Consider the following 27,760-nt stretch of genomic DNA (forward strand, 5'->3'; position numbering starts at 1 on the left):
GCTGATTATCAGGTTGTATTATTATTTAACACTTACTGTACTCTGTTTCATTATAATTTGGGGATATTATCTATAATACTGTATATAATTAAATGTGTAACTTTCTGCTACCTGTTCTTCTACTCTGGTTGGGGGGGGGAGGGACATGCTGATCTACAGCAAATGACAGTGTGGCAACACTATGGGATGTGAGGCATTCTGTTAAGGTTTTCGCCCACAGGATTATGACTGAACAATTCAATATAATAATAAAGAGTATAAAAGGGGAGAATAGGATCGCACGAGGACCCTAACATGACAAAACACATTGGTATTAAAAATTGTTATTACTGGGTCCGCCTGAACATGTGGTGCAGGAGAGAAAGACTGAGGGCTATTCATCTGAGGCCCCGTCTTGAATTGCCCTCTATGTTGGTCAAATCAGATAGGGCGTTACTGGTTATTTCTGGCCCACCAAAGCTCCATGGTGCTTGGGTATTATTACATTTAGGAGGGATTCTGACTCCGAAGTGCTCAGTCATAATCCTGTGGGCGGTAGCTTGGCTCCTCAGCCAAGCTCACACATCAGATGCCTGAACCTACAGTTCCTCTTGTACTGAGTGGGATTACTTCTGGGACAACACATCATTAGCACGCCCGGTAAAACTAACAAGTCAACACTTGGCAAGTTCAGCTTCACAATGATAGGAAGAGACGGGACTGAAGAATCTAAAAATGATTCTGCTATGAATGCTTGGCTGATACAAATTAGTTAATCCTGTGGGAACTTTTCTGAGACCTCCTGGTTAAAACCAAAAAAGCCAGAAGGATCACAAGGCCCTGTTTATTTTTCTTCTAATGAATATGATCAGATGGGCTCTTGCTCTTATGCTCCACAGGAGGATTCTGATCTCCATGAGCTCACTTTAGAACACCAGCATTATGGTCCAGATTCCCAATTGCCACTGTCTCAGGGTCCGGGTGGTTCCCGGGTGGATGCTTGAAATGAGAAGTGGTAGGCTTGTAGGGCACCACCTCTCACCTCACCAGGTAAGTTAAAAAAACAATAGGCTGATGTTACAGTTTGCTGTTAGTCACTGTTGCCCCTTCATTTGCCACCCAGCATTCCACCCTAGTTAATGGTTTGGGAAGAAGAAGAACAAGAAGAATGGCTGCAGGTGGACCATCTCTGGCAGAACGTTGACACTCCTTACACACAAGTAACAGGGAACATCAACCCACTACACTTATCAGTAAATGAGGAATCCATAAAATCCATCATCTCGTCTGCTTTTAATGGTTCACCATAAAATTACTAGAAGTAGTGGAAATTGACATGCTACCAGTCATATTGAAAATATTTTGTGGGGAAAATTACAACCAAAGGACACAAAGCCAAACTCCACTGAATAAAATCACTCAATTTCTCTGCACGTGTGACAGCTAGTAGCCAGCCTTTTAAAAATGGCCAGGTCCATATCTCTGGGCATCCCTGTGGCTCTTGATAAGACTCCTACCATGGGCTGCTTAATGGGAAGCTGCACTAGTTGCTTTGTAGACGGTGTTAGATGGACCTGGTAAAGTCATCACTACATGTACATCTATTGGGAGCTCAGGGCACAGTTGAGTGTTTAAAGACAAGCTTTGAAAATTTAACACTCATAGCAGTGAGAATAAGAAAGTCATGCAAGTCAGAAAAAGGTGTAGAGGAAGGGTTATACAGTAAATCCCTATGCCAACAATACTATATGACCACTTTTCCAGTAGCAGGACAGGAGCCATTCCTCCTTACAAGGCTCGCCCACTCAAAAAGAAACCATTCCGTAGTTTGTGATGTGGAAATGCGGAACTGGGATGGGTGGTGGACATTCAAGCTCCAAAGATGAATCACAATCAAGGCTCTGTCCCATGCTGCTGAGGCAACACTGAGTGTTTCCTTTTGGACAATGTGATTTATCATTTGTCATTTTCTGCACTACACTAGCTATGAAAAGGTCTTCCAATCCTCCAATTGTCTTTCAAGGTTCATATTCCAACACAATATAATATGACAAAATCTTTTAAGACTGCATACTTTTCACAGCAAAGGGAGCAGATGTATATTTCTAACCCTGCTTTTCAAAGCTACCAAGTTGAATTCCTGTACATTACGTACTGGCAAATAAAAGTGACTGTGATTCACACCAGCTAGATATCTCAGGAGCTTAATAGTGAATTCTTGTTCAAAGTTTAGAAAGAAACAAAAGGTAATATCCTGGGAAAACTGTTCAGGAGATTTCCTAGGTCAAGACTCTACATCATTCCTGAGAATCTACATTATCTCCTCAGTGTACAGGTGAAAAAAATCTAACAAATAACCGGAAAAAGCCAGCAAAACATCACAACATTTGATATGCTAATTTTGTGCAAGTGAACCAATCATAAGAGATTTAGTCGATGACTTGTGCTAGCTGGCAACTTTCATGAGGGCTGTCAACGACATGTTTGTTTTGCAAGGTTAGCTTTTAAAAAAAAAAATCTAGAATTCTGCAGGCCTCGGAAATAAGAGGCCTGTTCTTTATCGAAAATGAGGTAGGGATTATTGAGTAAGTTTCACAAAGTGTTAAACATATGATAGTAATATATGAAAAAACTGCACAAATCTTCAATGCATGCGCTGTTTAGAAATGGAGGACACAGATTATAAACAAAGTGAAATACTGGGACGATGTTATTAATGGAACATCTGTGCAGCTCCCAAGTTTCCTCCATCCCTCCCCGTCTTCCCTACCAGTGCTCAGTACTGCACACAGTACTCAAGATGAGGCCTCACCAGTGTGATATAAACCTTGAGCATAACCTCCTTGGACTTGTACTCCACAGATCGTGCTATATAACCTAACATTCTGTCAGCCTTCTGAACACTGGCTTCTGAACACTGTTAGGAAGTTGATAGCTTAGAGTCCACTATGACTCCTAAATCCTTCTCATAAGGCGTACTCTCGATTTTCAGATGTCCCACTGTGTATTCAAATCTATTTTCACTTCCTATGTGTAACACTTTACATTTACTGGCATTAAATTTCATCTACCACAAATCTGCCCTGTCCTGTATGCTGCCAAACTCTGTCTGTAACATTTCAATGGATTCCGGATTATCTGACAATCCAACTATCTTGGTGTCATCTGCAAACTAAACCATCTTGTTATTTCTATTCCTATCCAAATCATTTATGTATACTAAAAACAGCAGCGGTTCAGCACTTACCCCAGAGGGACACCACTCCTAAAACTGCCCAATTCTGATAAGGTTCCTTGCATCATAACCCTCTGCTTCCTGTGTCTGAGCCCATTATGCCCCCATCTACACACCACACCCTGAGACACACATACTAAAATATAAGTCTAAGGTCCCCTTTATACCTGCCATTAATAATCACAATCAGTTTCCTGTTGATTACATTAAAAAAGAGGCGATAGTGTGTCACTCAGACCACAATCAGAGGGGGAAGGTGACAATGGATTTCTATCGAAACACGATGTGGACACTGAAGATGCATTTCAATGCCAGGCATAAATGAAATCTGCTTAAATTTTATCTGCATACAATCCAGACACAAAATGCATCTTAATGCCCATATAAAGGGGGCGTAAATGCAGACAAATCAATCTAAATACCATCACTGACAGAAAGGAAGAGCAAATTATTGTCAGTCTGTGTACCTAGTGTCTATAATAATTATTATAATAATAATAAAAAATAAAAATTCTGAATCAACCTCGACTTTAATTAGCCATACATATTACATAAAGCACTCCTGTCTCACAGCTCTGAGAACCTGTCTTAAAACTTCCGCCAGTTTGAGTGGAGTTTGTGTATTCACCCTATGTGGGTCTGCACAAGTCTTCCTTGGATTACCTCCAACATCATAAAGTTAACTGTGAGTTCTAACCTGCCCCCTGTGTGGGTGGGTGTGGGTAATTATCTGAGAGTATCCAATGAAGGATAGGCATCTCATCTATGGCTGGTTAACTGCTGGCACCACATGACATCGATTAGAAGAAGCAGGTTCAGAAAATAAATGGAGGGGCTTTACTTAAGTGCAATCAATGGCAAAATTCACTTTGTCTTAAGTGGTTTAGAAGTTGTTCTGCAGTGTTTTTATAAGCTATTAACCATCATATAATGAACCTCTAGCTGGTGACTTACTTAAAAGCAACACAGTGGGCTTTGGGGTCAATTGAACTGTGCTGTAGTTTACTGTGGATACAGGGTCCCACGGGTCTGAAATGTACAATATGTCATCTATCTGTAAGGAATTGCTAGCACACCTCCGTCCATCCATCCATCCATCCATCAATGGGCCTATTCAGAGCAGTGGTTGAGGGTTTGCATTTCAAACCCTGAGCTTGTGGGTTCAAATCATGTGACCATGTGCAAGTCACTTCAACTGCCTGTGAACCAATTGGGAGAAACCAAGGAAATATAACTAATTGTATCTCAAATGTTGTAAATTGCCTCGGATAAGGCGTCAGCTAAATAAGTAGATGTTATGGTTGTGGTGTCAGATGCAACACAGTCCAGAATAGAGTGGCAAGTATACTTTCAGAATCAAAACTGCACCAGATCATCCAGCTTTTTCCATTAAATAGACGCATGCTGTAAGACAGGGGTCTCCAACCTGTAGCCACTTAGGTTCACTCTTATGGAGTCATTTAAATGTTCATCTGTCAGTCTTGTTCTGAACTTTGATTTCACGACATTCATGTCAGAAAAGACAGACTCACAGAGGTATGCAGACCCAAACAAAGCAGACATTTTCAGAGCTGCTTGGTGAAGATTCTTATAGTTATCTGGCTCTACTAAGCTCCAGAGATTTGGAGAATGCTGTTGAGACTTTAACTGCACATTATTTTGAAGAATTACTAATATATAATGTATAAAATCCAATGTTTCTCTGATTGTGTGTGTGTTTGCTTTTCATGAGAGAATTACTTAACGGATTTAGATCAGGTTTTTTTCTATAATTTGCTTGAACATTGTGGTTGATTTTGCGACTTCTCTCATTTCGCTGTGCATCATAGTTTGCTTGTGGTACCGATTTATTTGTGCGAATCCGAGATCCACGCAGCGGGCCGATGGGAGAGGCCTTCCTCACTCACTCGCCAGTTTCGGGGCGTGTACCTTAACTCCGCTTAGCTAGCAAACAAGAGAACAATTGAATTCAACTTTGTTTGATATTTAAAATAAAGTGTTACTTAGGTCTTGATGAGTTTGAGTCTTAAGTGTATATCACATTGAAAATATAGATTGCAATTCAGATTGTAGATCGTGATATGATTTCTTGGAAAGATCAGCCACTCCTAATTTGACTAATCAAGTTTTCAAATTTATTTAGGAATTCATTAACCCTTTGGCGAGCTACTTGGAAAGGGGTTGCCAGCTACAGGTAGGTGTTGGAGACCCCTGCTGTAAGACCTCCCAGTGGCTGTAGAATTGGACTGCAAACCAAACACATAGCTACTATGTGACATTAGGTTGGTCACTCCACCTGCTAGTGGTCCACTTATAACAAAAAGGAAACCATTTCAAACACAATTGATTTGTAAGTCACTTTAGATGAAGTGTCAGTTAAATGAATTAACACATACAGATAAGCTCCTTACTTGGCTCAAGTGATATCTAGGTAATGTGAAATACTGCCCCCTGGTGGCTTGAATTCCAGAGCCTCATTTCTGTAAACTACTTGCTTTTACTTTGACAAAATCTACTCGGCCGAGCAGCCACATTGTCGCTATCAAGGCCTGGCTCACATTTAGTCATTTTGGGATAATCTTGACACTGTAGCATGTAAAAGTGTACAGTAAAATATACAGTGGTTACGGAAAGTATTCAGACCCCCTTCAATTTTTCACTCTTTGTTATATTGCAGCCATTTGCAAAAATCATTTAAATTATTTTTTTTCCTCATTAATGTACACACAGCACCCCATATTGACAGACAAAAAAAGGATTTTTGAAATTGTTGCAGATTTATTAAAAAAGACAAACTGAAACATCACATGGTCCTAAGTATTCAGACCCTTTGCTCAGTATTTAGTAGAAGCACCCTTTTGAGCTAATACAGCCATGAGTCTTCTTGGGAAAGATGCAACAAGTTTTTCACACCTGGATTTGGGGATCCTCTGCCATTCCTCCTTGCAGATCCTCCAGTTCCAGTTCCAAATTAATTTAAATGATTTTAGCAAATGGCTGCAATATAACAAAGAATGAAAAATTGAAGGGGGTCTGAATACTTTCCGTACCCACTGTAAATAAGATGTGGCAAAATGAAAGTAAGAAGTAGTCTACTCTGCTGTTTTCCAGGAGTATTGGGTTAATTAATTGAATATTTAATAGCTCGGCCAAAATGTTTTTGACTTCTTTACCAAACACCTGAACAGTGTACAATATAAGCTTTCATAGAGACATCCTAATGCCTTATGTTTGGGATTTAAACGTGGCCACTTACCTGGCTAACAACTGAAAAGCACATGAATATGATTTGTGTGCTTCATAGAGCAGGATATAAAAGACTTAAGTGCAAGATCATTTCTCGAGTGTGTTAAGGCAGACCCGCACCAATATGCAATTACTGACTCTTTTGCCTCCAGCCCCTAGACTGACGTTCTCATCTTTTTATTCCAGCAGAGAGCTGAAGACTAGAAAAGTGTTAGCACCCAACGTAACCACCAGGCTCTCTGCTAGAAATCAGGCCCTGCAGCTATAAAAAGCCTGATCTTTACTTTGAATCTTTTTTGTTGTTCAACAGTTCTACATTTTCAGCATTTATCAAATTAATCTTTTATCAATTTTTAATGATACGAGTTTGTTGTAAGATCAGCATTCTCATGTGACGCTTGTGTGCTGGAAGGGATTTTAAAATTCAGTAAAAAGAAAAAATCTAAAGCAGCTAATTAACAATAAGAATTAATGAGCTAAGTATTTAATCGACGTATGGGACACTGAAAACTTATTTGATGTGCGGTAAGGCGAGATGATGGTGCCCAAAAGGAAGCGGAGAGAGAAAAGATACAAAAGACAACCATGTTCCAAAAAGACTGCTGTGGGAGAGGTAAGGTGGACGCTCTAATTCATTCTAAACTGAATTCTGCTCGACAAATTACTAACCATTGCTTATTAATTTTGCTTTTATTTGATTTAATTAGGTTTCCAGGGACATAAAAAAAAACATGAAAAACCTTAAGAAGAGTTTCACACCCAGCAGTGTTCATGTTCTCTCTGTGCTCTCTCTGATTTATGAGGGCTGCCGTTTCCTCCTACAGTCCCAAAGAAATGCTGTCACGTTCACCAGGGCCTCCCCATTAGTCAGCCAAGTGTGATCTTAGTGTGTGCGATAAACTCCAGCTGCCCACTGCCCAGGAAAAGAGGGTTTAAAGGATGAATGGATAATATAATGTATCCTTCCCAAAGCGACTGTCTTACACATCGCCTATCCTTTTAATATCCTGTACAGTTTCCATTACAGATTAGTTGACTGTTTTGGATTTAGTTTGAGATGGATTATTTCAACTTTTATTCTTTTGATAGTGCAATGATAGTGTGTGCATAGCAGGTGCTTAGTCCTGTCTGTTCAAATGGTGGCATGGCGATCCGAGCAAATCTCCACCACACGTCACACGTCCCACTGTGGCAAAATATTTAACAAACAGAAAATGTGATATCTGACTTTTTGATGAAGCAAATAAATAACCGAAAACGTTCCAACTTTCAAATCAGTAAACAAAGTCCTAGAAAGCATCTGAATTATAATCTATGTGAACATTTTCCAACTTGTTACAATTGTATTTTTGCCATAATTATAACACATAGACAGATTTAAAAAATGTAAATGTTCTTTTATTTAAATATCATTTCGTAATTTTGAAGGTTTAAACAGGTTATTGTGAGTAAGAATCACTTCTTATTGTACATTTATAGTATTTGGCACAGCATGTGATGTACTGTATATGTGATGTAAATATGTAACAGTACAGCTAAGACTCGACAAAATGCAATCATTTTTACGGTTCGTCTGGCCGCCCAAACCTAAATGTCAAATTACGTTCATGTAGTCATGGTATTATTTAATTCGAATTTAATTAAATCAAAAATGCATGGATGAATAGGAAAGTAATCCTCTGATAAACCAAGTTCAGAGTTAAATTAACATTTCATTTATAATACAAGTGTATTAATGTAAATGTAATGTTTAGCTTGATTTACCATTAAAGGTTACATTTGTATGCAAAGTCAGGGGGCTTCTGCACTGGCAAATCTGCTGGTACGTATTCTCACATTCTGAATGTTTGAGCTCATTTTGTTTGGCTCGTGTGCTCTTTTTCATTTCACATTTGTTAAGGAGGTTTAGCTTTATTTGCATATTTATTTATACGTGTGTATGTGCGCGTCTTTCTTTGTAGCACATTTCTCTTTTGTTCTGTTTTGTTTATTGTCGTTTCTCTCTTTTAATTTATGAATGTTTTTGACTCTCGGTCGTACTGTCTTTGCTTATGAACTTCCTTTTTCTGCTTCTCATTTGGCTTGTCTGCTTGGTCCTTCTCTGGGATTTGTGATGGCACTGCCATGAGTACAGAATACAGAGGAAGTCTTAACTTCTACGTTGTTACTGCTTGTTTGGGAGAGTTTAAATATTGTTAAGGGCTTCAGACATTAATAGAAGTTTTCCTTTTTCTTTTTAATTTTAGAGCTGTTGTAGCTTTTCTCTTAGGTAATTTTAACTATAGTACTTTTTCTAAAATACATTTCAAGTATGGTGCTAAGAGAGAATTAACAATAAATCACTATAAGAATTTACAACTGAGCCAAAACAATCGACAGGAGTACATCACAAATCTACAATATGAATATGCTCAGGAGCATGGGGATGATTTCTTCCCAAATGCTGACTTGAAATGAACAATCACCTTGAAACTGGTGCTGTTTTGAACTTTATGGTTTCTGTATGGCCGCTCTGTAATAATGAATACAAAGAGGACTGTTTGACTTATGTTAGGTAGATTGCCCAGAGGGGACTGGGCGGTCTCTTGGTCTGGAACCCCTACAGATTTTATTTTTTCTCCAGCCTTTGGAGTTTTTTTTTTTTTCTGTCCACCTGGCCATCGGACCTTACTCTTATTCTATGTTAATTAATGTTGACTTATGTTTATCTTTTATTGTGTCTTCTATTTTTCTATTCATTTTGTAAAGCACTTTGAGCTACATTTTTTTGTATGAATATGTGCTATATAAATAAATGTTGATTGATTGAATATATAAAGATTTACTGAATGGTTGGTAGATTGATCTAAAAAGCATAGGTAGCCAGACTTAAATGGAATGAACCTCGCTGAAAAAGAAGAGACTCCCCAGAGTGAGAAGACCGATTAGTTACTTGAGCAGACGAATCCCACCTTTGACGTAAACGGCTCAGGGTGTGGACCCCAGTGTGCCATACGCCCCAGGAGCCTAGCGGAGATGTGCCGCGACTGGCGTGCTATATTGTCATGTGTAGAGAGTACAGTGAAAATCTTACTTGCTTGTGCTAATCAACATGAAACACAAACATGATAGTAATTTTTTGGGGAAAAAAGCAAACAAATGACCTAAGAGATATTTTAGGAAAAAAACAATACAAAAAACAAAGAATGAACAAAACTCGCACCAGCAAGAAGCAGCCACTTTGATTGTAGGGACTATTTTTTCACTTTTGTATTTTGACCATTTTAATTTATTTATTAATCAAATGACTGATGAGTTTTCTTTATCTGTTGTTGAGGTGGTAATTGTCCTCCATACTGTATACGTTGAAGTCACACAAACAATAACATCACTTAATCTAGTGGAGATACAACAGAGTTGAGAACATTTCACATTTTACACCATAAAAGTCATTGACTGTTAAAAGCAATCCTTCCATTTATTGTTGAATCTGCACAATACATTTCAGGCTCAAAATGCCCATTCCCTAGCATTAGGTGCAATGCAGGAACCAACCCTGGACAGGGCACCAGTCTGGTGTGCCCATACCGATCAATTCCAAGTAGACTAACTGATCAAAGCTCCCTTTTATCATTCGTCATTGGAGTCAGAGATTCTACTTAGAGATCATATAGAGTGGCATGATTGATGTGTACGGAGTACGGTAAAATTCTGACATTTCACCACTCTCTGGTGCCATGTTTATTTTATTTCTACATCCAATATACATTCTTTATTATTTTCATTTAAATGTATTTGTGTGAAAACAACACATCTTGAAACTGAGGGCCTGTGATGTTAGGCAGTGCAAGTCTAAAACTCTCATGTTCAAAAAATATGGTGATATCATGGCATTGCGGCTCTGCACATGGAGATTACTTCATATGGCCTAAGCAGGACTAAATGTGCCAGGGGTCTTTACACCAAAGTCTGTCACGGGGCACATGGGTACCCAGACTCACTCACTCACACAGGACCAGTTCAGAGTTGCTAATGAAGCTGACACACACATCTTTAGGATATGAAATAAAAAATTAAAGAGACCATGAAAAAAGCCCAAACAAGCCCCCGAGTCTCTATGCCTCCCACTGTTAAATTAAACTATACAGTAATGAAAGTATCTAATTAAAATAAACTAAATCCACAGACTTACCGATCTCCCCCCAGTGAAAAGGGTTAATCCCACCAGTTGTACAATTGTACACCAATACTGACTTTGGTCTAAAGATAAAGAGAAACAAAACAAACATTTACTGAAATGTCCCTTACTTTATATGTTTTTTTTCTGCCACATTATTGACTAAGTTAATAATTAATACTACTACTACTAAGAGAGACAATTAAAATATGCAGAATAAAACTGAATCAAGCTTTTCTTTTCCATGTGAGTCACGCTCTGTTATACTGGATACACCCCGGCCCACAGCTCGCACCCTAAGCATGTCTGCTATCCTCTACCTACCTTTGCACTGCCGTGTACCAGCCAGCTGCCAATGTAAGATTAACGACCACATCCACAGGAATCAGGTCAGCCACGGCGTCATTAGTAGCCCTCATGGTCCGCAAAATCCCTTTCCCTGCCTGAATAAAAACAGCATAATTGGGTTATACAGAAAATAATCTTAGCAGTAGAGTGTTTGTACCGTGTTAGCCATAGATTGATACAGGAGGAAGTAGGATGAAATGACACCTTTTACTGGCTAACTAAATAGATTACAAATGCAGGCTTTCAAGGCAGCTAAGGCCCTTGCCTGATGAAGAGGCCTTAGCTGCCTTGAAAGCTTGCATTTGTAATCTATTTAGAAAATAATCTGTGATACTTCACTTATTAGCAGAAAAGAAAATTCCACTTCAGCTAAGACATACATAAAAAAACAGTGGTTCATACAAACTCAATGTTAATTTGAGTGGAAATGCTATAAAACTGCTTTGTTTTTACCATCAGGTAGCTTAGTGTCATCAGCACTTATGTTTCCTGCTGGTACAAAGTGTCACAAATGTGTCCTGAGACTTTCAGGTAAGGAAGACTGAAGTTTCAAGGTAAAGGAGCTCTACTCATTAATCATGGTGCTGTGTTGCATGTTGAATAGCACTGTACTCTAATAAGTCATAATAACAAGGACCCTATATTAGAGCCGGCAGGAGTGTATTTACATTACACTTTGTATACTGCATGATGCACACAGTGAAGGAATACAGCAATGCCGCCAGCTATCTCATACCACTCGAGCATTTTTTGAATTTGCCTTTTAAAGTGAAGTGACCTTTGGGTAAAAACAAGCGTCCATCCATCACGAGGCACACCACCACACTGATAAACTACAGGCCAGTTTCGATCAGCCCGACAGCATTTGCTTGGGTTGTGGAAGGAAGTGTGGGACATGGGGAAAAGTATGTCGTAAGTTCCAAACAGGGTGCATGCAGCCGGAAATCAAACTGGGCTCAAGGCTTCCACTCTACTGAATACAACTTTAGCAGGTTTAGTGCATTAACAAGTCCACTCACTTTAAACTATAGGTGAAGTTTTGAAAACACTATACTGTAGTTACTTTTCGGGCCAAAGGATGGTCTTACTGAATATCTTCTGCTGAACAACAACATCATTTATTTATATAGCACCTTTTCATACAAATGATGCAGCTCAAAGTGCTTTACAAGATGAAGAAAGAAAAGAAAAATATTAAAATAAGATTAGGCAATGCTAAATAACAAAGAATAAAGTAAGGTCAACTTGAAGATGGAAGAATGTTTTAAAATGTTGTCAAAGAGAGGTGTGTACAGTGAACATGTGTCTACATGCCAAGGGCACAATCCAAACTGAAAATCATTGCTAACTGCTATAAAAGTCACCTTGCTGCATGATAATGTCGCACTACATAAGCCATGAGTTGTTACGATACTGTGCATGGGCAGTACTGGGCCATCTACTGTACCTCACAGTCCCAGCTATGGAGGCAAGTGGCTTCCATTATCTTTGCTCCTTTGGTAAAATGATTTGCCACTAATGGTTATGTACAGAAAGCTTTAACATCCTGGCAAAAACACCCTGACACTGGTTTCGTAGTGGAGGATGGCTAAGTTTAGAGCTATACATGAGTAAGTGTTCACTTTGCTTTAAATATATATATATATATATATATATATATATATATATATATATATATATATATATATAATATATATATATATATATATATATATATATATATATATATATATATAATATATATATATATATATATATATATATATATATATATATATATATATATATATATATATATATATATATATATATATATATATATATACACACAGTATATATAAAAGCCAAATACCACTGAGTCACTCATCACAAAATCTCCTGAACCTTGAGGACTAGGGACTTGAAATTTGGAATGTAGATTACCCTTGGCCTATAGGTGCTCGCTAAGAAATGGCTTTAAAAATTTTGCGGTCCAAGCACGTTCTGTAAATTGTCTGTCTGCTATTCACGAGAGAATTACTTAACCAATTTAAATCTGGTTCTTTTCTATAACCTTCCAGTTGATTTTGTGCCTAAGTACCATAGCTTGCTTGCGGTACCGATGTATTTATGCAAATCCAAGAGAGTGGCTGTGTGCCGAGAGCAGGGTGGAGGGGTCTTCCTCATTCACTCGCCAGCCTCTGTTCGAGTTGGTCTACGTCTCGCCATGTGTTGGAGTGTACCTTGCCTCCACTCAGCTAGCGATACCTGTTTGTTCATCAGAAATTATCATCTACCGATTGTGAAGGAGTAACGTTTTAACGTTTTTGAAAGAGAGATCACAGCTCCATGTGTTTTAGAGGGTAGCTGCCGATTGCCAGAGGTATCACGGCTATGTGCTTTTCTCCCCACGCGGGGAACTCTTTCCCGTCAGACCTGAACACGATCATCAGTGCCAACGTCTATTGACTTTTAAAGTTTGTCCTGTTTCATTACTATGTGGGCGAAGCCACGGGATACAGCTAGTATTTATATATTATAATAGACAACATCGGCCAGGGTGGATGGTTCCTAACCTGGCCTGGAGGCCTTTTTTTAATGGAAGGTTGTGGGTGGACAGGCATCCCTGTCAGGTCGGGTTGGTGGTACTTTATCTGGTCGGGAGGAGACTGCATCTCAGGGCCATGTGCTTCTCCAGTACCCTGACTGGTAATATCTCTCTGGTGTGCATTCCGTTCAGAAACCCGCTGGGCAGCATTGGAGTTATAGTTTTGGTGGGTAGCTCTGTTGGGGTCCTCGGGTGCTGCTGCAAGCAGACTCTTCTGTCATGGGGGCATTCCGCTTTACCCAGAAGTGTTTCCTGGATGCAATGTGATAGCGCCAGACGCACTCCGGGTTTCGGTAAAAAGAAAGCTGCACCGATTCACCCGGGTGAGTTGGAGTCGGGAGTGGAGGATGGACAAAGCTTACCTGGGAGGTATGGAGAAGGATAAAGGGAGAGAAAGAATCAGAGATAGAAGAGAGTATTTACTGTATGTGTATGCCACTTTAAGAGCATTTTTGCAAGGTACTGGTGCAAATAAACCTTTTTATTATGCTGGGACTTGTGTCTGTGCAGTAACGTCGGTGGTTTGGGGTGCTGCAATGCCCCCTAGTGATCACAGTATTTATAGCTATAGTTCTATATTTCATAGTAGAGTTGCTATCACCATGTGCCATCACCGCAGAGTAACTGTCCTGCACTTTGGACATGGCTTCTCTCCCCCTCTGTACTCTAGCAATCCAACGTTTACCACCACTGGTGCTAACTGCTGCTCTTCTGTGCTGACGACTGAATTTTAGTCCTGTTCCTCACAGCCCAGCCTTCACTACACAATAACAATATGCAGCATTTACACCAACATCTACAGTATTTCTGTAGCAAATTTTCATACACAGGATGTAGCTTAAAGGGCTTTACAAAATGTCAAAGAAACAGTTGCAAGAAAAGAAAAACCAATTAAAAATGAGGTAAGAATAACAATGAATAAATTCCAAAAAAATCAATATGGGCTTACATAAAATAGATATATAATTAACAGAAAGGTAGAGTCCTTATATACAGAATTATATTCTGAGGCTCTAAAAAACGGCTGAGAGAACAGAAATAATTAAAAAAAATGTCTGGGCAGGCCTGCAGAGAAGAGGATTGTAGGCAGAAAACGGTGACACACTTCAGGGCAGGCACAACAAAGCCCAAGAAAGCTAAAAATATGTGATAACAGAAAAAAAATGCACATCATCAAGCGAACACAGTGGGAAGGGCACCTTCAGGCGATGGTAACTCCTATCACTGGCCTGGATGGCCCACGTGAAACCGAGAGACATGGGTGGGAGTGCATAATACTCCACTGGAAGACTAAGGAGCAGATGTTAAATATTCAAACCTCAGAAAGTACATTACATAATCCTAAGTGAAAAATGCAAGGCCCACATTGACCTTTAAAGAAGGCAGGCAGCTGGTGGGCTGCAATGGACATGTGGTTATTTTTGAGGAATGAAAGGCTCAGGAATGCTAAGTGTCACTGTTGTCCTTGTTGCAGAAATGGGACTGCCATTAACCTCAGCAGTGCGGAAAATAATTAGATATTGTGAAAAAAGAAAGAAACATAAATTTGCTTACTTAGTTAAAAAATAATAATGAGCCAATTATACATGGAAAGATAACAACAACTAATTAAAATTGCCCGGTAGTACTGAGAACGTTGGTTCAGTGATACTGTGAAAGACAAAAATAAATTAAAAACTGATTGATTAAGAAGGGTAAAACAGATTTTGATGTAGTGTATGCAGGCAAGGAGACACAATGTTGAACAGCACCAAGACAATATAATTTATGAAAGCTGACTTTAATAGCCAGTCTAATAAAAGAGTCAATAAGAAATGATTAAGCTGCTGGCTCACGTGATCTCTGGCTGCTCCGTGCCTGTAAAGGTAATGGGGGCTCAAGGACAGCAGATTGGCTGTGAGCACCGAGAGGTGTGATGAACACCTTCAGGAGGGCTTGACTGAGCAGACTGGGAGGGAGAGATCTTAGAATGAATAGATTTTTGATCTTAGACTTACCATGGACCAGCTCTTCCAGGAATATTGTGGCAAGACTAAAAATAAGTCTAAAAAATGTTCAGCTGACTTCATTTGTTTCTATTATGGTACCCAAATTGTGCCCTCATGGTAAGTACTCAACCAAGGTGGTACTCTGTAGGCATTTGCACTCCTTCCATGTCTTCTGTTTTACTTTCTACAGCAAACAATTAAAGAAAGGTAAATGTTTACTCACTGCAATAAAAAGTCCACTTGGTCCATTGAAGTTATCGATCCAGCCCTGATAAGATAAGAAGACAAATATTAGTTTGATAATGCGCTCCCCTTAGGATTGTTCTACAGTATGTGCATCAATGTCAGTGCAAGTCAGTTTCTCTTCAGTCTTTAGGCTTATATATTTACTTTACACTTATGTGTTTTTTTGGAGTTAAAAGCTTACAAATCCCCAGTACATAGTACAATTTTCTCTCTATTATAATAAAAAAAAATTCTGGGACAAGAAGAGACTTTTAGCCTGGGACGAGACGTGAATTTTTCAGAGAGATACTTTCACGTCTTGCGACACGAGACTTTGTGCCAAGAGATTTAACCACACCCGGGGCCGGAAATAAAAGACAAAGAGCAGATGACAAAATAGAACATTGTAAAGAGGTTCGAAAACATTAGCACGATACACATGCATAGCAGGTAAGAGATAACGAAAGTACTAAAATTCAGAAAGTCTCAAAAAAATGATAGTAAAGATCGCATTAGTGCATACAAACGGAAGTTATTACTCTGTGAAATAACAGAACAGCGAAAAGAGATCAAATATATTATTGTTTGGATATAAACTTTAAGTTGGAGACTTATAGATCGTATAATTCGTGTTCCCAGCAGAGAAAAGTAGTGTTTCTTCACAGTGAAGATGCATATCCACGAGAATTAAAAGATTTGTTGTTTGGTAAAAGTAATATCCACATACGCGCGCAGCAGAGACGTGAAGTGGCTGGCGTGAAGCGTAGGCCTGGGGTTGTCAGGCTGAGTTGGCAAGTGAAGTGAGCAGGGCGCAAAGCCCCCTAGTTTTCCAAATTTATAAAATGCAAAATTGAAAGACTTTCTCAAGGTCACATTGTGAGTGGTGGCAATTAAAGCTGCACCTTACACTCAGTTCACAAGACACTTTTTAAAAATGAGGTTTATGGACCATAACCAGCATTTTGTGTCTTGCATAGCACCTTTCAAGAATGAGCGCCTCCTAAAGGTGCAGTATCAGTAAAGTCCATATTTTCAGCACCTGATCTACAATTGATATTCGATGCTAAAACCTGCTGCCAGTAGGCCATGGAGGAGACAGAAGGCATACATCATAGTTGTACTCCATTATTCCTATTTAATGAAATTGTATTATTTTGTTGTCTGAAATGATTCTCAGACACAACCGAATCTCTTTTTTGACTTCATTGAGTTATAATTAATAATGCAATGGAGTTTATGGAAGCAAACCTTTGCAAAATTGCACTGACTAATCGGAATTACTGCTGGGGTTGTGAGAATTCACTACACACTGTAAAGTAAACTGGTGACAAAAAGGTTAAGGAGTTAATAAGGATTTTTTTTTTCTGGCATTTTCAAAGAATATTTGCAGAAGTGCTAAAAACATTAGACTTTTCGTGGTGTTCTCTGTCATCTGTTCATTTTTTGATGGAGAAATGAAACCTATCAAGGCAATTGTAATACAAAAACAAGAAGCCGATTCCAGAAAGTGCTATTTTTATGACCTTGATGGAAACACTTGAACAGTAGCCAATGATATCGATAATATTGCAGAAAAACTTTTGATGGGTGCAGTTGCACATACTTATAGCTTTATTTCTATGTGTAATCCTCCTTGTCTGTAGCCCTCTTTACTTGGTGTTGCAATGTCTGCCTGGGGAATGACATTCCATATCACTGTACTGCTCATATATAGATGACATAAATTGAAAAAAGAAATCTATGAAAATGTTTTTTTGTGGTTTTCTTCTGATCACAAAAGAGAGAGGACTGATAACAATAAGCAGCACCCTCTCTACCGATGACTTCATGAATTATATATAGTAGGTGCAATGGTGTGTAACTAAGGGAAATCCCGATTCACGAAATCATCGACATATCTGACCAGCAATGTCTTCTTTGCTTGCTGGCACTAGATACCCAGTGCCTGGTGTTTTATTAGGAACTGATACCCCAGTAAATCCAAATTAACCCTTAATCTGGCAGGACAAGCCCTTCCTTCAGTCTCACAGCATAGCAGTAGTAGGGGACTGACCAACACACTTGTACTTTTATTCAATGCCTTCTAATAGTTAACAACAGGTATAGTACGATTATATATGACTTCTAGAAAGTGTGCTGTGTAATGTGAAGTGACTTGCTGAGGATCACGTAGTGAGCCAGTGGGGGGTCTAAATGGTCAAACACTTGGCTTTATTTGGCACCATTTCATAGCAAACACTGAAACACTTAAAAAGTGCATAGTAGAGCTGTCACCCTACCTGAAGTATTTGGACCTTTCCAGATTAGATACAATACAATATAATTTATTTTTGTATAGCCCAAAATCACACAAGAAGTGCCGCAATGGGCTTTAACAGGCCCTGCCCCTTGACAGCCCCCCAGCCTTGACTCTCTGACTTGACTGGTAAAGGTCCCACAGGGGGTCAGGAGTGGGAACTTGGAAATTGCTATTTGTAGATTATCAGTCGGTCAATCTTTCTTCATTTTATATTACTTCATTAATAACTTGCCCTCTCATAAGACGTATTAGAAGATTCCACCTATCACATTTAATAAACCATACAATATCTAAAAAGAGAACACAAACACACACACGCACATCACAAATATAAGAAATATGGCAGGATAATGCTGGATGCATTTGTCACATAATTAAAAAAACAATTGTCTAAAAAGAGCCACATAAATCTAGCACAACTCCAGTTGTTTTGTTAAACTATCAAAGATGGTACATAACAATAGTGATAAGATGAAAATATCACAACCAGGCTATGGGAAAAAAAAAACAATAAAACAGGAAGCACTGGAATAATCGGAGCAGATCTTTCTATGGTTGCAGACCATATTACTATCATACAGCATGGTGGTGACAGTGCAATCGTACTCAAGAGCAAGTGTGCATGAAACTTGTGGATTAAGGGAAAGAAATGTAAAAAACTGAGAGAAAAGGCCAGTCTTCAGTCTACATTTTAATATTGACATAGGTATAGCCTCATTCATTAAATAAATAGTTTAAAAAGCCTCCAATGAGCAAACTTGTGCCTTTTCTCACACTTGACATGTTTACGATTGTTTATTTCTCTTTATGTGAGCAGCTGGCAGCTTAGGTGACTCGTCCAATTTCAGTTTTATTTATTTGCTGCCAACGCTTTAGCCACTGGCACACTGCTTTTCATAAGAAAACTGGCATCAAATGCTCAATTATGAAGTGGTTAAAGTCAAGACATGTTGGCCTTATGTACCTTTTGTTACGGTTCCTCCAGTTCAGTCCACTGGATCTCAATCTAAATTGGTCTGCCATGTTTGTGTATGAGTAAATGTGTTCTGTGATGGAAAGGAGCCTTACCCAGGGTTGAGGCCTTGTTCCTATTATTTCTTGGATAACAAGCTCATTCCGCGTGAGCCTTTTTTGATCTTTTTGTAATAACTTCAAAATAAGAATATTAGAATGAGTCCTAAATGTATCTGTTGTGAAAGATTCCTTGCATGAGGTTTTTGGTTGAAGTATTGAACAAGGTCTGATTTTAGCAGCCAATGCAATTCTTCTCTTGTCACAGTTTTTTTCTGCACATTAAAAGTGTGAGCTAATAACAGCTGCATCTGTCATTTTTTGCCTTGGAGATATCATCACTGCAATCCTATTTTGGGAACGAGTTGTTAAAAAGTTAAGTGTTTATGCAAAACCCCTAGAGAGGCAGCGTGGTGTGGCGATTAAGGCACCTGCTTCCTGGTGTGTAAGAAAAAACGAAAAAACATGAAAACTATTGTATTGTATGCTAAACTTGTAGGTCACCTTGGATGACGTTGTCAGCCAATTATACAATCATATTAATGTACTTGTTTTGAATCAGTACATGGACTAAACTTAAATCATTGGCTTACTTTCGTGAAGTTTCTACACCTCAAAGGAGAAGACTCGGTTTAAATCTCCTGTCCTTTTATTTATTTCATACGCACACTTTTCCCAGTTATATTAATAACTAAGGTAATTAATCAATCAATGCATTGGTTAATGGACTGGGCTAACCAAAGAAGTATTCAGTGACTTCATAAATGAAATTCTCAATTAATTAACAGACTTGCATGATAAAAATGTGTAGGACCCCACTGAAGAACAAGCTGCAAAGAAGATAAAACAATAAGCCGGATATCCATCAGTTTAGTTTGTGTATGGAGTCCCTCAAAGAAATACCTCTTCATTCATGGTGCAGTTGTTGGGGGGCATGTGTCACGCATGCTCGTCTGAGGATCACCATCCAAACTCTTCCCAGGTATGTGATACCACCCTGGGGAATGACAAGGGGTGCTGCAGATGAAGGTCTTGCCATTTTCCTCCTCCACTGTCTCAAGAAAAATCACCCAGTGAGGGCAACCGACCCCATCCCTTGTGGTCCCAGAGCTTCAAAAGGACGACCACCTGCAAGGAGGTGTCATGATTGCGTAGGTGACTTGACGGAAGGTGCTCCAAGTCAGACGACCCATTATCAGGGCCACTATGTGCAGATTGCATTTTGTTGATTTTCTAAGCCATCGGGCATTGCTGTTTTTGTTGGACACTGTCAGTAAACGGGGAGGGCTGTGTTGGCACCCTGAAATATGCATGCTTTGTTGACGTCCCTTCAGTCAGGCGACCACACATGATACGGTTTCTAGAGGTACAGAGTGAGGCAAACAAGTGCCACCAAACCAGCGTATGTGTGAGGGAGAGTACAGCTGAGAGGATACAGTGTATGAGGACTGTGGATTATCATAATAAGATCATATCAATTTTACATGCATAATCTAATGGGGATGAAACTGAACCTCAGATTCCCCAAACTATTAGATTTTTGAGAGATTAGAGAAAGTGTCAGACGTGTTTTAATCATTGAATATTCTGTTATGACTGTAGCATAATATCCCCTCAAGATCACTTGTATACATAAAGGGCAGATGAAGATTTTTTACAAATAAAATATTTATTTCACACAAAATGCTCCTCTTGGCAAAAATAGGCAATCCCAAAGCAAACAAGTCCAAAAACACAAATCCAAAAAGGATCGTCAAAAATCAGAGAATAAAAGTCACAAATCCAGGAAATCAATGAAAAAGCACAATAATCAATGAAACTCGCCAAAACCAACCAATGCATTCAAATGAACTCCATGGTTATAGACAGGTGGCCCCGCCTCTTGGGGAATCACCCACAAGACACATGAAACATAGCTCAACATACATAGGCACATGAGAAACTTAATGATGGAGAATATTAACATAAACAAAATATTAAAAAATGTAACAAAAAACCAGCTGAAACATAACAAGTTGGTCTTTGCTCAGCGGTGCCAGACGTATCCCAATGAGAGGTCAAAGACTGCACTCAGAATTCTCTATTAGATGAGAAACCTTTGGAATCACCTGTTTGTGATGATAATCATCCCTGCTGCTTCTCTCTGGAGGTTTCCTGAAGAATTCTAATCCATCTTTGAACAAGAAGAGAGGGCAGACATTGCAAGAAACAGGTTGTTAGATTTTACACACAGGAATAGGTCCTTTAGTGAACCAAGCCACAGGGGATGCACAAACCAGTGAGTTTCTTCGTGCCGGTCCCTAGCCTGGATAAATGGGGAGGGTTACGTCAGGAAGGGCATGCGGTGTAAAATTTTGCTAAATCAATATGCAGACAATAATAAAAATTTCCATACTGGATCGGTCGAGCCCCGGGTTAACAACGACTGCCACCATTGGTTTGGACATGAGCAGAGGAGAAATGCTGGGTATATTGGGAGAAGGATGCTAAGGATAGAGCTGCCAGGTAAGAGGACCTAAGAGAAGGTTTATAGCTGTGGTGAGAGAGGACATGCAGGTGATGGGTGTAACAGAACAAGTTGCAGAGGACAGGAAGACATGGAAGAAGGCAATCCGCAGTAACAACCCCTGAAGAAGAAGAAGAAGAATAGGCCCTTTAGTGACTGACTATATTGTAACTGTTAAAACAATAGTCGCAGATATGTGTTGGGAGGAATTGACTTTAGTTTCTCTGTTATTAAGAGTCGTTCTGATGAAATAAGAGGGGCTTCCCAGCCAAGATACAGGTGAATCTTTTGTTGAGAGTACTAGTAGGCACTGAACTAAATGAGAGAGAAAAACATCTAAGCCTTCAATCATCAATTTAAGCTGTGAGCCCAAAAAAAGCAGTTAAACTTGTAGAATTGGGTGAAATAAGCAGTAGCTGACAAGAACACAAATTTTGAGTACAAGAAAATTAAGTTCTTATATTGGTGGCCTCATGTCACATGCTGCAATGGAACATAAGAAATTTCACAAAAGAGAGAAGAGCATTCGCTCCATCAAGCTGCACTTCAGGATTGGTGGAGTGACCAATTATAGACAAATCACATTTCAGCCAAACCATTTAAAGATTCAAGCTACTGCTGCTGTTAAACCTGACTGCAACTCCTCAGGGCAGTTACCCAGTCAGGGGACACACTACAAAAGAAACTAAGAACAAATAATCAGTGATTGAAACTGAACAGCTTTGACAAAACAGAGAAAACACATTGTAAAGGATGGTGCACCTGGGTGGGAATCCCGGGTGGGATAGGGAGTAGTTCCCTACCTGGAAAGAACGACAGCGTGCCGTAGCCAGGAAGATGGCAGAAGATGCCAGTTTGGAACTGGGTACGCTGGCCTCCCGATGGGGACAGTACAGGGAACAATACTCAGCCTGGGAGGCGTGTGTGATAGAAGGACCAGGGGAGACAACAAGTCAGGGCTACAAGCTTCCCCAATACATTAGGTAGCAGCATCCCTGGGCAGCACTACCTGCATGGACACCCACAAGGCATGCTGGGAACTGTAGTCCCATGGGGCAGCCTTGTTGGGCCACCCGAGAGTGCTGTGGGTTTTGATTTCCTACTCTCGGGGACTTCTGCTTGTCCCAAAATTGCTTCCATCGGGCTATGCCCTAGCACTGGAAGTACTCCCGGGTCTAAGATAAAGGAAACCATTTGACCTCAGACAAGCTGGAGTCGGGAGAGGAGCTGGACATCACTCATTTGAGAGGAGTGAAGGAATAAGAGAAGAGAGAAAGAGGGAGAAGAGAATTTTTGTGGAGACCCAACATGTAAGATCCTTATTGCAAGATACTTTGGTTAATAAACCTGTTTTATATGAACCCGGAACTTGTGCAGTTTGGTTGTGTTTGGGGTGCTGCGAAACCCCCTATTGGTCACAACATATAAAAGCTGCAAAAAACAAAACCCCACAACATCAAAGCAAATAAGCACAGCAGACAGATACCTGATACAAAAGCTACAATTCTCCTTTGGAATGATGACAACACTGGCCTAGTATGTTTCATTAGCTTAAACCACCTAATACTGTCCAGCAAGCTAAAACTGACCACTATAACTGTAATTATTATTGAATTGTCAGACACTAAATCCAATATGCTAAAACAGAGCTAGTAATGCGTCACAGGTATTTGTTGCCTCTTCTGTTGAACTTTGAGATGTAAAACCCTTGCAGTTACACTGCAGCTGTAAGACTGAACTGCTAGCCAGTGGAAGAGAATTCGACAGATTCTCCATCATGCTGCACTTAAAATGTCTTAATCTAAAGCTAATTAGTAATGCAGAAGTTCTCATTGAACCTTAGTAATGTAAATGTGGCCCCGTGCAACACCCACTGTTGTCGAAGTCAACGTCTTGTATTTCGTTTTGAGCTCTTCACTTGTGATGGTCAATGTTGTACCCTTGTCCTGTAACACTTGTTCCTAAACAGTCCCTCAGACTGACGTTTACTCCGTTTTGTCGCTTTGTGATGTGTAATCATTTGCGTGAGACGCTTGCTTTAAATGAAGTTGTACTTAGTCGTTTTTTTTCTTTTACTTCTAAAAGGATAAAGCAGGCTGAATATGCTACATCACCTTTACCGAGGTAAATACTGCACATTATGCTGAAATTTGTCAAATACAACATTTTCAAGTAATGTACCATCTGTTGCCTTGAACCAGAAGATATATTGTGATGCTGTTGCAGTGAATAAAATGGATTACCACAAACACTTGACTACTCTGAGCCAACTGTTACAGCGGGAGAGGACCAGCCAGTGATCTGATAATAATGATGAAAATGTTACAAAGTGATACGTCAAAATCAGCCAAGTATAACACTCCATCAGTTTACACTGAATCACTAAATGCACCGGGGCTTAACTCACTGTCACCTCATTGTCACCTTATCTCTAACTGTCATTACGTGGTCAGGCTCAATCTCCTCAGTTAAAGTGGCAATTTAAAGGCCATGCACTACCAGGTGATGGATGTACAGTAAGCAAAATAAGTAAAAAATAAACTATTCATGAATACTTAGCAAGCACCAGTTCGCAAAATTAAACCTAAGAGGAATGCAGGGGGGTTTAAAAACAGGAGCTAAGAAAAGTGCAAGCCCAAGCGATAAAATAAAGCAGGCTCAGCAACTGTAAAAATCTACACAGCAGCAGAATAAATGACATAAATAATAAGATTTCATGTGTCGCCTGCTTTGCACATTGCACTTTAAGTCTAGTATTAGGAGGACAGTGCATGCATTCGCAGAAAACAAATACTTGTTCCTTGGGGGTTTAATCTTTCGACATGGCTTCAATATTCATTCTTTAGATAGCAAGTGCTCTTTTTGTACTGGAACAGTGCTCTTGTTTACTTTGGTCGGCACAAAATAATAAATGAATGAGTGAGGCAAGCAGAGCGAGAACAAACATTTCAATCAATCACATTTACAATGTCATTTTCTTTGATTAGCACGCTTCATGTTACTTTATGGCCTTAGCCTGAAAAATTCAAAATGTTAAAATATGAACAAGCATGAAGCATGTGCATAACAAGCCATCATAAACTCTGCTGTGGTAAACTATGTTTTAACAGACGACAGACGCATTTACCTGCACACACAAAACTGGATAAGACAATCAGGCAGAAACCTGGTATCTTAAAATCCTCTGGTTACATGTGCAAGTATGCTTCTGATGTTCTGCTTTGGCAAAATGCTCCAATGTCATTACCCATCCATCCATTAACCAACCCGCTACATCCTAACTACAGGGTCATGGGGGTCTGCTGGGGCCAATCCCAGCCAACACAGGGCGCAAGGCAGGAAACAAACCCCAGGCATCGCGCCAGCCTTCTGGAGCCAATGTCATTATGCGTTTTAAAAAAAAAAAAGGCCATCGTCAGCTTCCCTGAACATGAAACCAAACGTATTTTATAAATATAAATATTTACTCTTTCATTTCCTCTCAAGTAAATAACATGAATCCCTTTTTGCATCTTCAACTTGAGCCCCCCGATAGCATGGACACTGACCACTGAGCCACTTGTTCATGTTGTTTCAAAATATCTGTAACAATTAACGGAATTAAAACTAAGCCGACATCGGATTGCATGCAGCACACATTTTTTTGCTTGCGGTTTTGTGATTGAGCCCTGATAACGACTGGCATACCAGTATGTGTGCGTCCTGCCTTACAATTACACTCAGTGCTGCTGGGATAATAATAACAGGGATATTTTTACTTTAATAACATAAGTATTGTGTTAGGATACTCATTATTGTACAAGTTACTCATTGCATACCCACATGTGTTCATCAGGTTACTCAGAGTCCAAGAACACATTTTTTTTCTAACCAGAATAAGGGTTTACATGGCCTTTTAGAAATGAGGTTTCAGTGAATAACCGGGTTATTAATGCTCACGTAAGTGTATGTGCATTTTACTGTGTCAGTGACGGACATCCTTACTGGGAGCCAAATTTCCCCTGGAGACAAATAAAGTTAGATAGATAGAGAGAACGAATGAACTATATATCAATCTATCTAATATAGTGCCTTTTCATATCTATCTAGAAAAACGAAAGCCTGTGGGTTTGCAGTCCTGAGGTCAACAGAATATGTTAAAGATATTAGCAGTAGGTAGCCACTAGGTCATCATTCAGTAAGTCAGTCATTGTCCAACCTGCTATATCCTAACACAGGGTCACGGGAGGGTCTTCTGGAGCCAATCCCAGCCAGCACAGGGCGCAAGACAGGAACAAACCCTGGGCAGGGTGCCAGCCCACCACAGGGCACACACACACACACCAAGCACACACTAGGGACAATTTAGGATCGCCAGTGCATCTAACCTGCATGTCTTTGGACTGTGGGAGGAAACCAGAGCACCTGGAGCAGAACATGCAAACTCCACGCAGGGAGGACCCGGGAAGCGAACCCAGGTCTCCTTACTGCGAGGCAGAAGCGCTACCACTGCGCCACCGTGCCGGCCCACCATTCATTTTTCTGTTATATATTTTGATTACAGTATGTAGTGTTTTTTGTAGCATTTTCTATAAATGAATTTATGTTGCATTTACTTTTCATTTTAGTATGAAAAGCAAAATATAAAAGGAAAAGATTGCCTCAGATTTTTGGCAAGAAACCACTATGGTACAATTCACAATAATAAATGAAACCATGAATCAGGTTTAAATTGGAAAATCCTTAACAACAAAGATCCTACTGATGGGGAACTATGGCAAATAAAAAGAGTAAAAAAGACTATTAGCAGACTAATTTCAGGTTTGTGAGCATCTTGTGTATCCTCTCCCAGCTTTAGAAATCTCCCCCATACCCCAAGTGAAGATGACAGAAGTGCAACAAAAGGGCCAAATGAAGTGAGCAGCCAACTGGCTGAGCTGATTACATCCGCCAAGCCTTCCTTGCATCCTATTAAACGCTGAACTTTTTTTGGTACGTAATCAAGCTCTCAAGATTCATTCTAAGAGATTTCAATTACATTAGGTCTTCTAATTCTGTGAAATTGTGAGCAAGCAGGATAGAAAGAAACAGAGGGAAAGAGAAAGACAGGAGACAGTGAAAAACAGATAAATAGCAGGATCTGCCAGTCAGGATCTGGGAATGACTCCAGGATCATGGTATTGGTTACAGCTCATCAGCTAGCCCAGAAGTTGTTGTCTTTTCTACTAACTTTTTCAGATCATATCATAATATTTGTTGACATGTTGGTCACATGGGTATTTTACAGACATTGAATATATTCAGGGATTTATTATTTGCAGATCCCAAACTGGGTACACTAAAAGCTGCTTTGGTAGTAAGAAATTCTTGAAGGGCATTAGTAAAGATTAACTGATATCATTTGCTTCACTATAGCTTATTAAAATTTAAACTTTCAATCACTGCACCTCTTTTTACAATCAGGCCTTTCTTCAAAGAGAAAGTCATTTCTTATGACTATCCCCATAAAGTATACTGTACCTTTTGTATGACTTATATTAATAAAGAGCTTGTTGGTATGAGCCATAATGTTAGCTAAGCCCAATGCAAATAATCAGGAAGATTAATTTTTTTTTCTGTCACAGTGTTACGCATGGTCATGAAAAGCTGAGTCAACGTTCAAGTAAAACAGGTGCAGGCACAGCTGCCACCTATGAGCGATAATGTAAATGGCATTCTGTGTATTATGCAAAAACAGGCCATTCAACACACTCAGCTTAGCATAGCCTGCCAGTATCCCTACCATCTATCAATGTAGAAAAAGCTGGTTAGAGACAGCCATAAACATTTATACTGTACATGTTGTCAGCATCTCACTAGAGGATGTTCTGATTTGTTTTATTTCATTATTTCTGTTGTTGTCTGTGAGAATCTCATTTGAGAACTTCTTGATTCCTTTCAGTTCATTTCTGGACTAATTGGCATTATTATGTTTGTTCTTACAATTTTTTGGATTATTTTTTGGGTGTCACCATTTTCGTTATCATTTTTCCTTGGGTGACAATGTATTATGAGTCATTTTTTGCACGCACTGCCTTGTTGATGGTGGTAACAGCACACATGTGCTGGTCATCATACCATCACTTTGTCTTAAAACAAGGAAACGACCTCACAATTGTAAAGGGCAAAAGTGCTTTGAATTAACAAAGAAATAAGATAGAT

At 39.4% G+C, this 27,760-nt stretch overlaps 1 protein-coding gene across 1 annotated transcript in view; it reads right to left on the reverse strand.

Annotated features, from left to right (window-relative positions):
- The window catches only part of si:dkey-97m3.1 (fatty acyl-CoA reductase 1), a 295,625-nt gene that overhangs the window by 41,718 nt on the left and 226,147 nt on the right, over positions 1-27,760 (reverse strand). The window contains exons 6-8 of the mRNA XM_039761871.1: positions 15,763-15,807; positions 10,941-11,059; positions 10,632-10,699 (exon numbers count right to left, since the gene is read on the reverse strand). Coding sequence (XP_039617805.1) covers positions 10,632-10,699; positions 10,941-11,059; positions 15,763-15,807 — 232 coding nt within the window. The remainder of the gene's footprint in view (positions 1-10,631; positions 10,700-10,940; positions 11,060-15,762; positions 15,808-27,760) is intronic.

This window comes from Polypterus senegalus, chromosome 8 (genome assembly GCF_016835505.1).
Source record: "Polypterus senegalus isolate Bchr_013 chromosome 8, ASM1683550v1, whole genome shotgun sequence".
In the NCBI taxonomy this organism is placed as follows: domain Eukaryota; kingdom Metazoa; phylum Chordata; class Cladistia; order Polypteriformes; family Polypteridae; genus Polypterus; species Polypterus senegalus.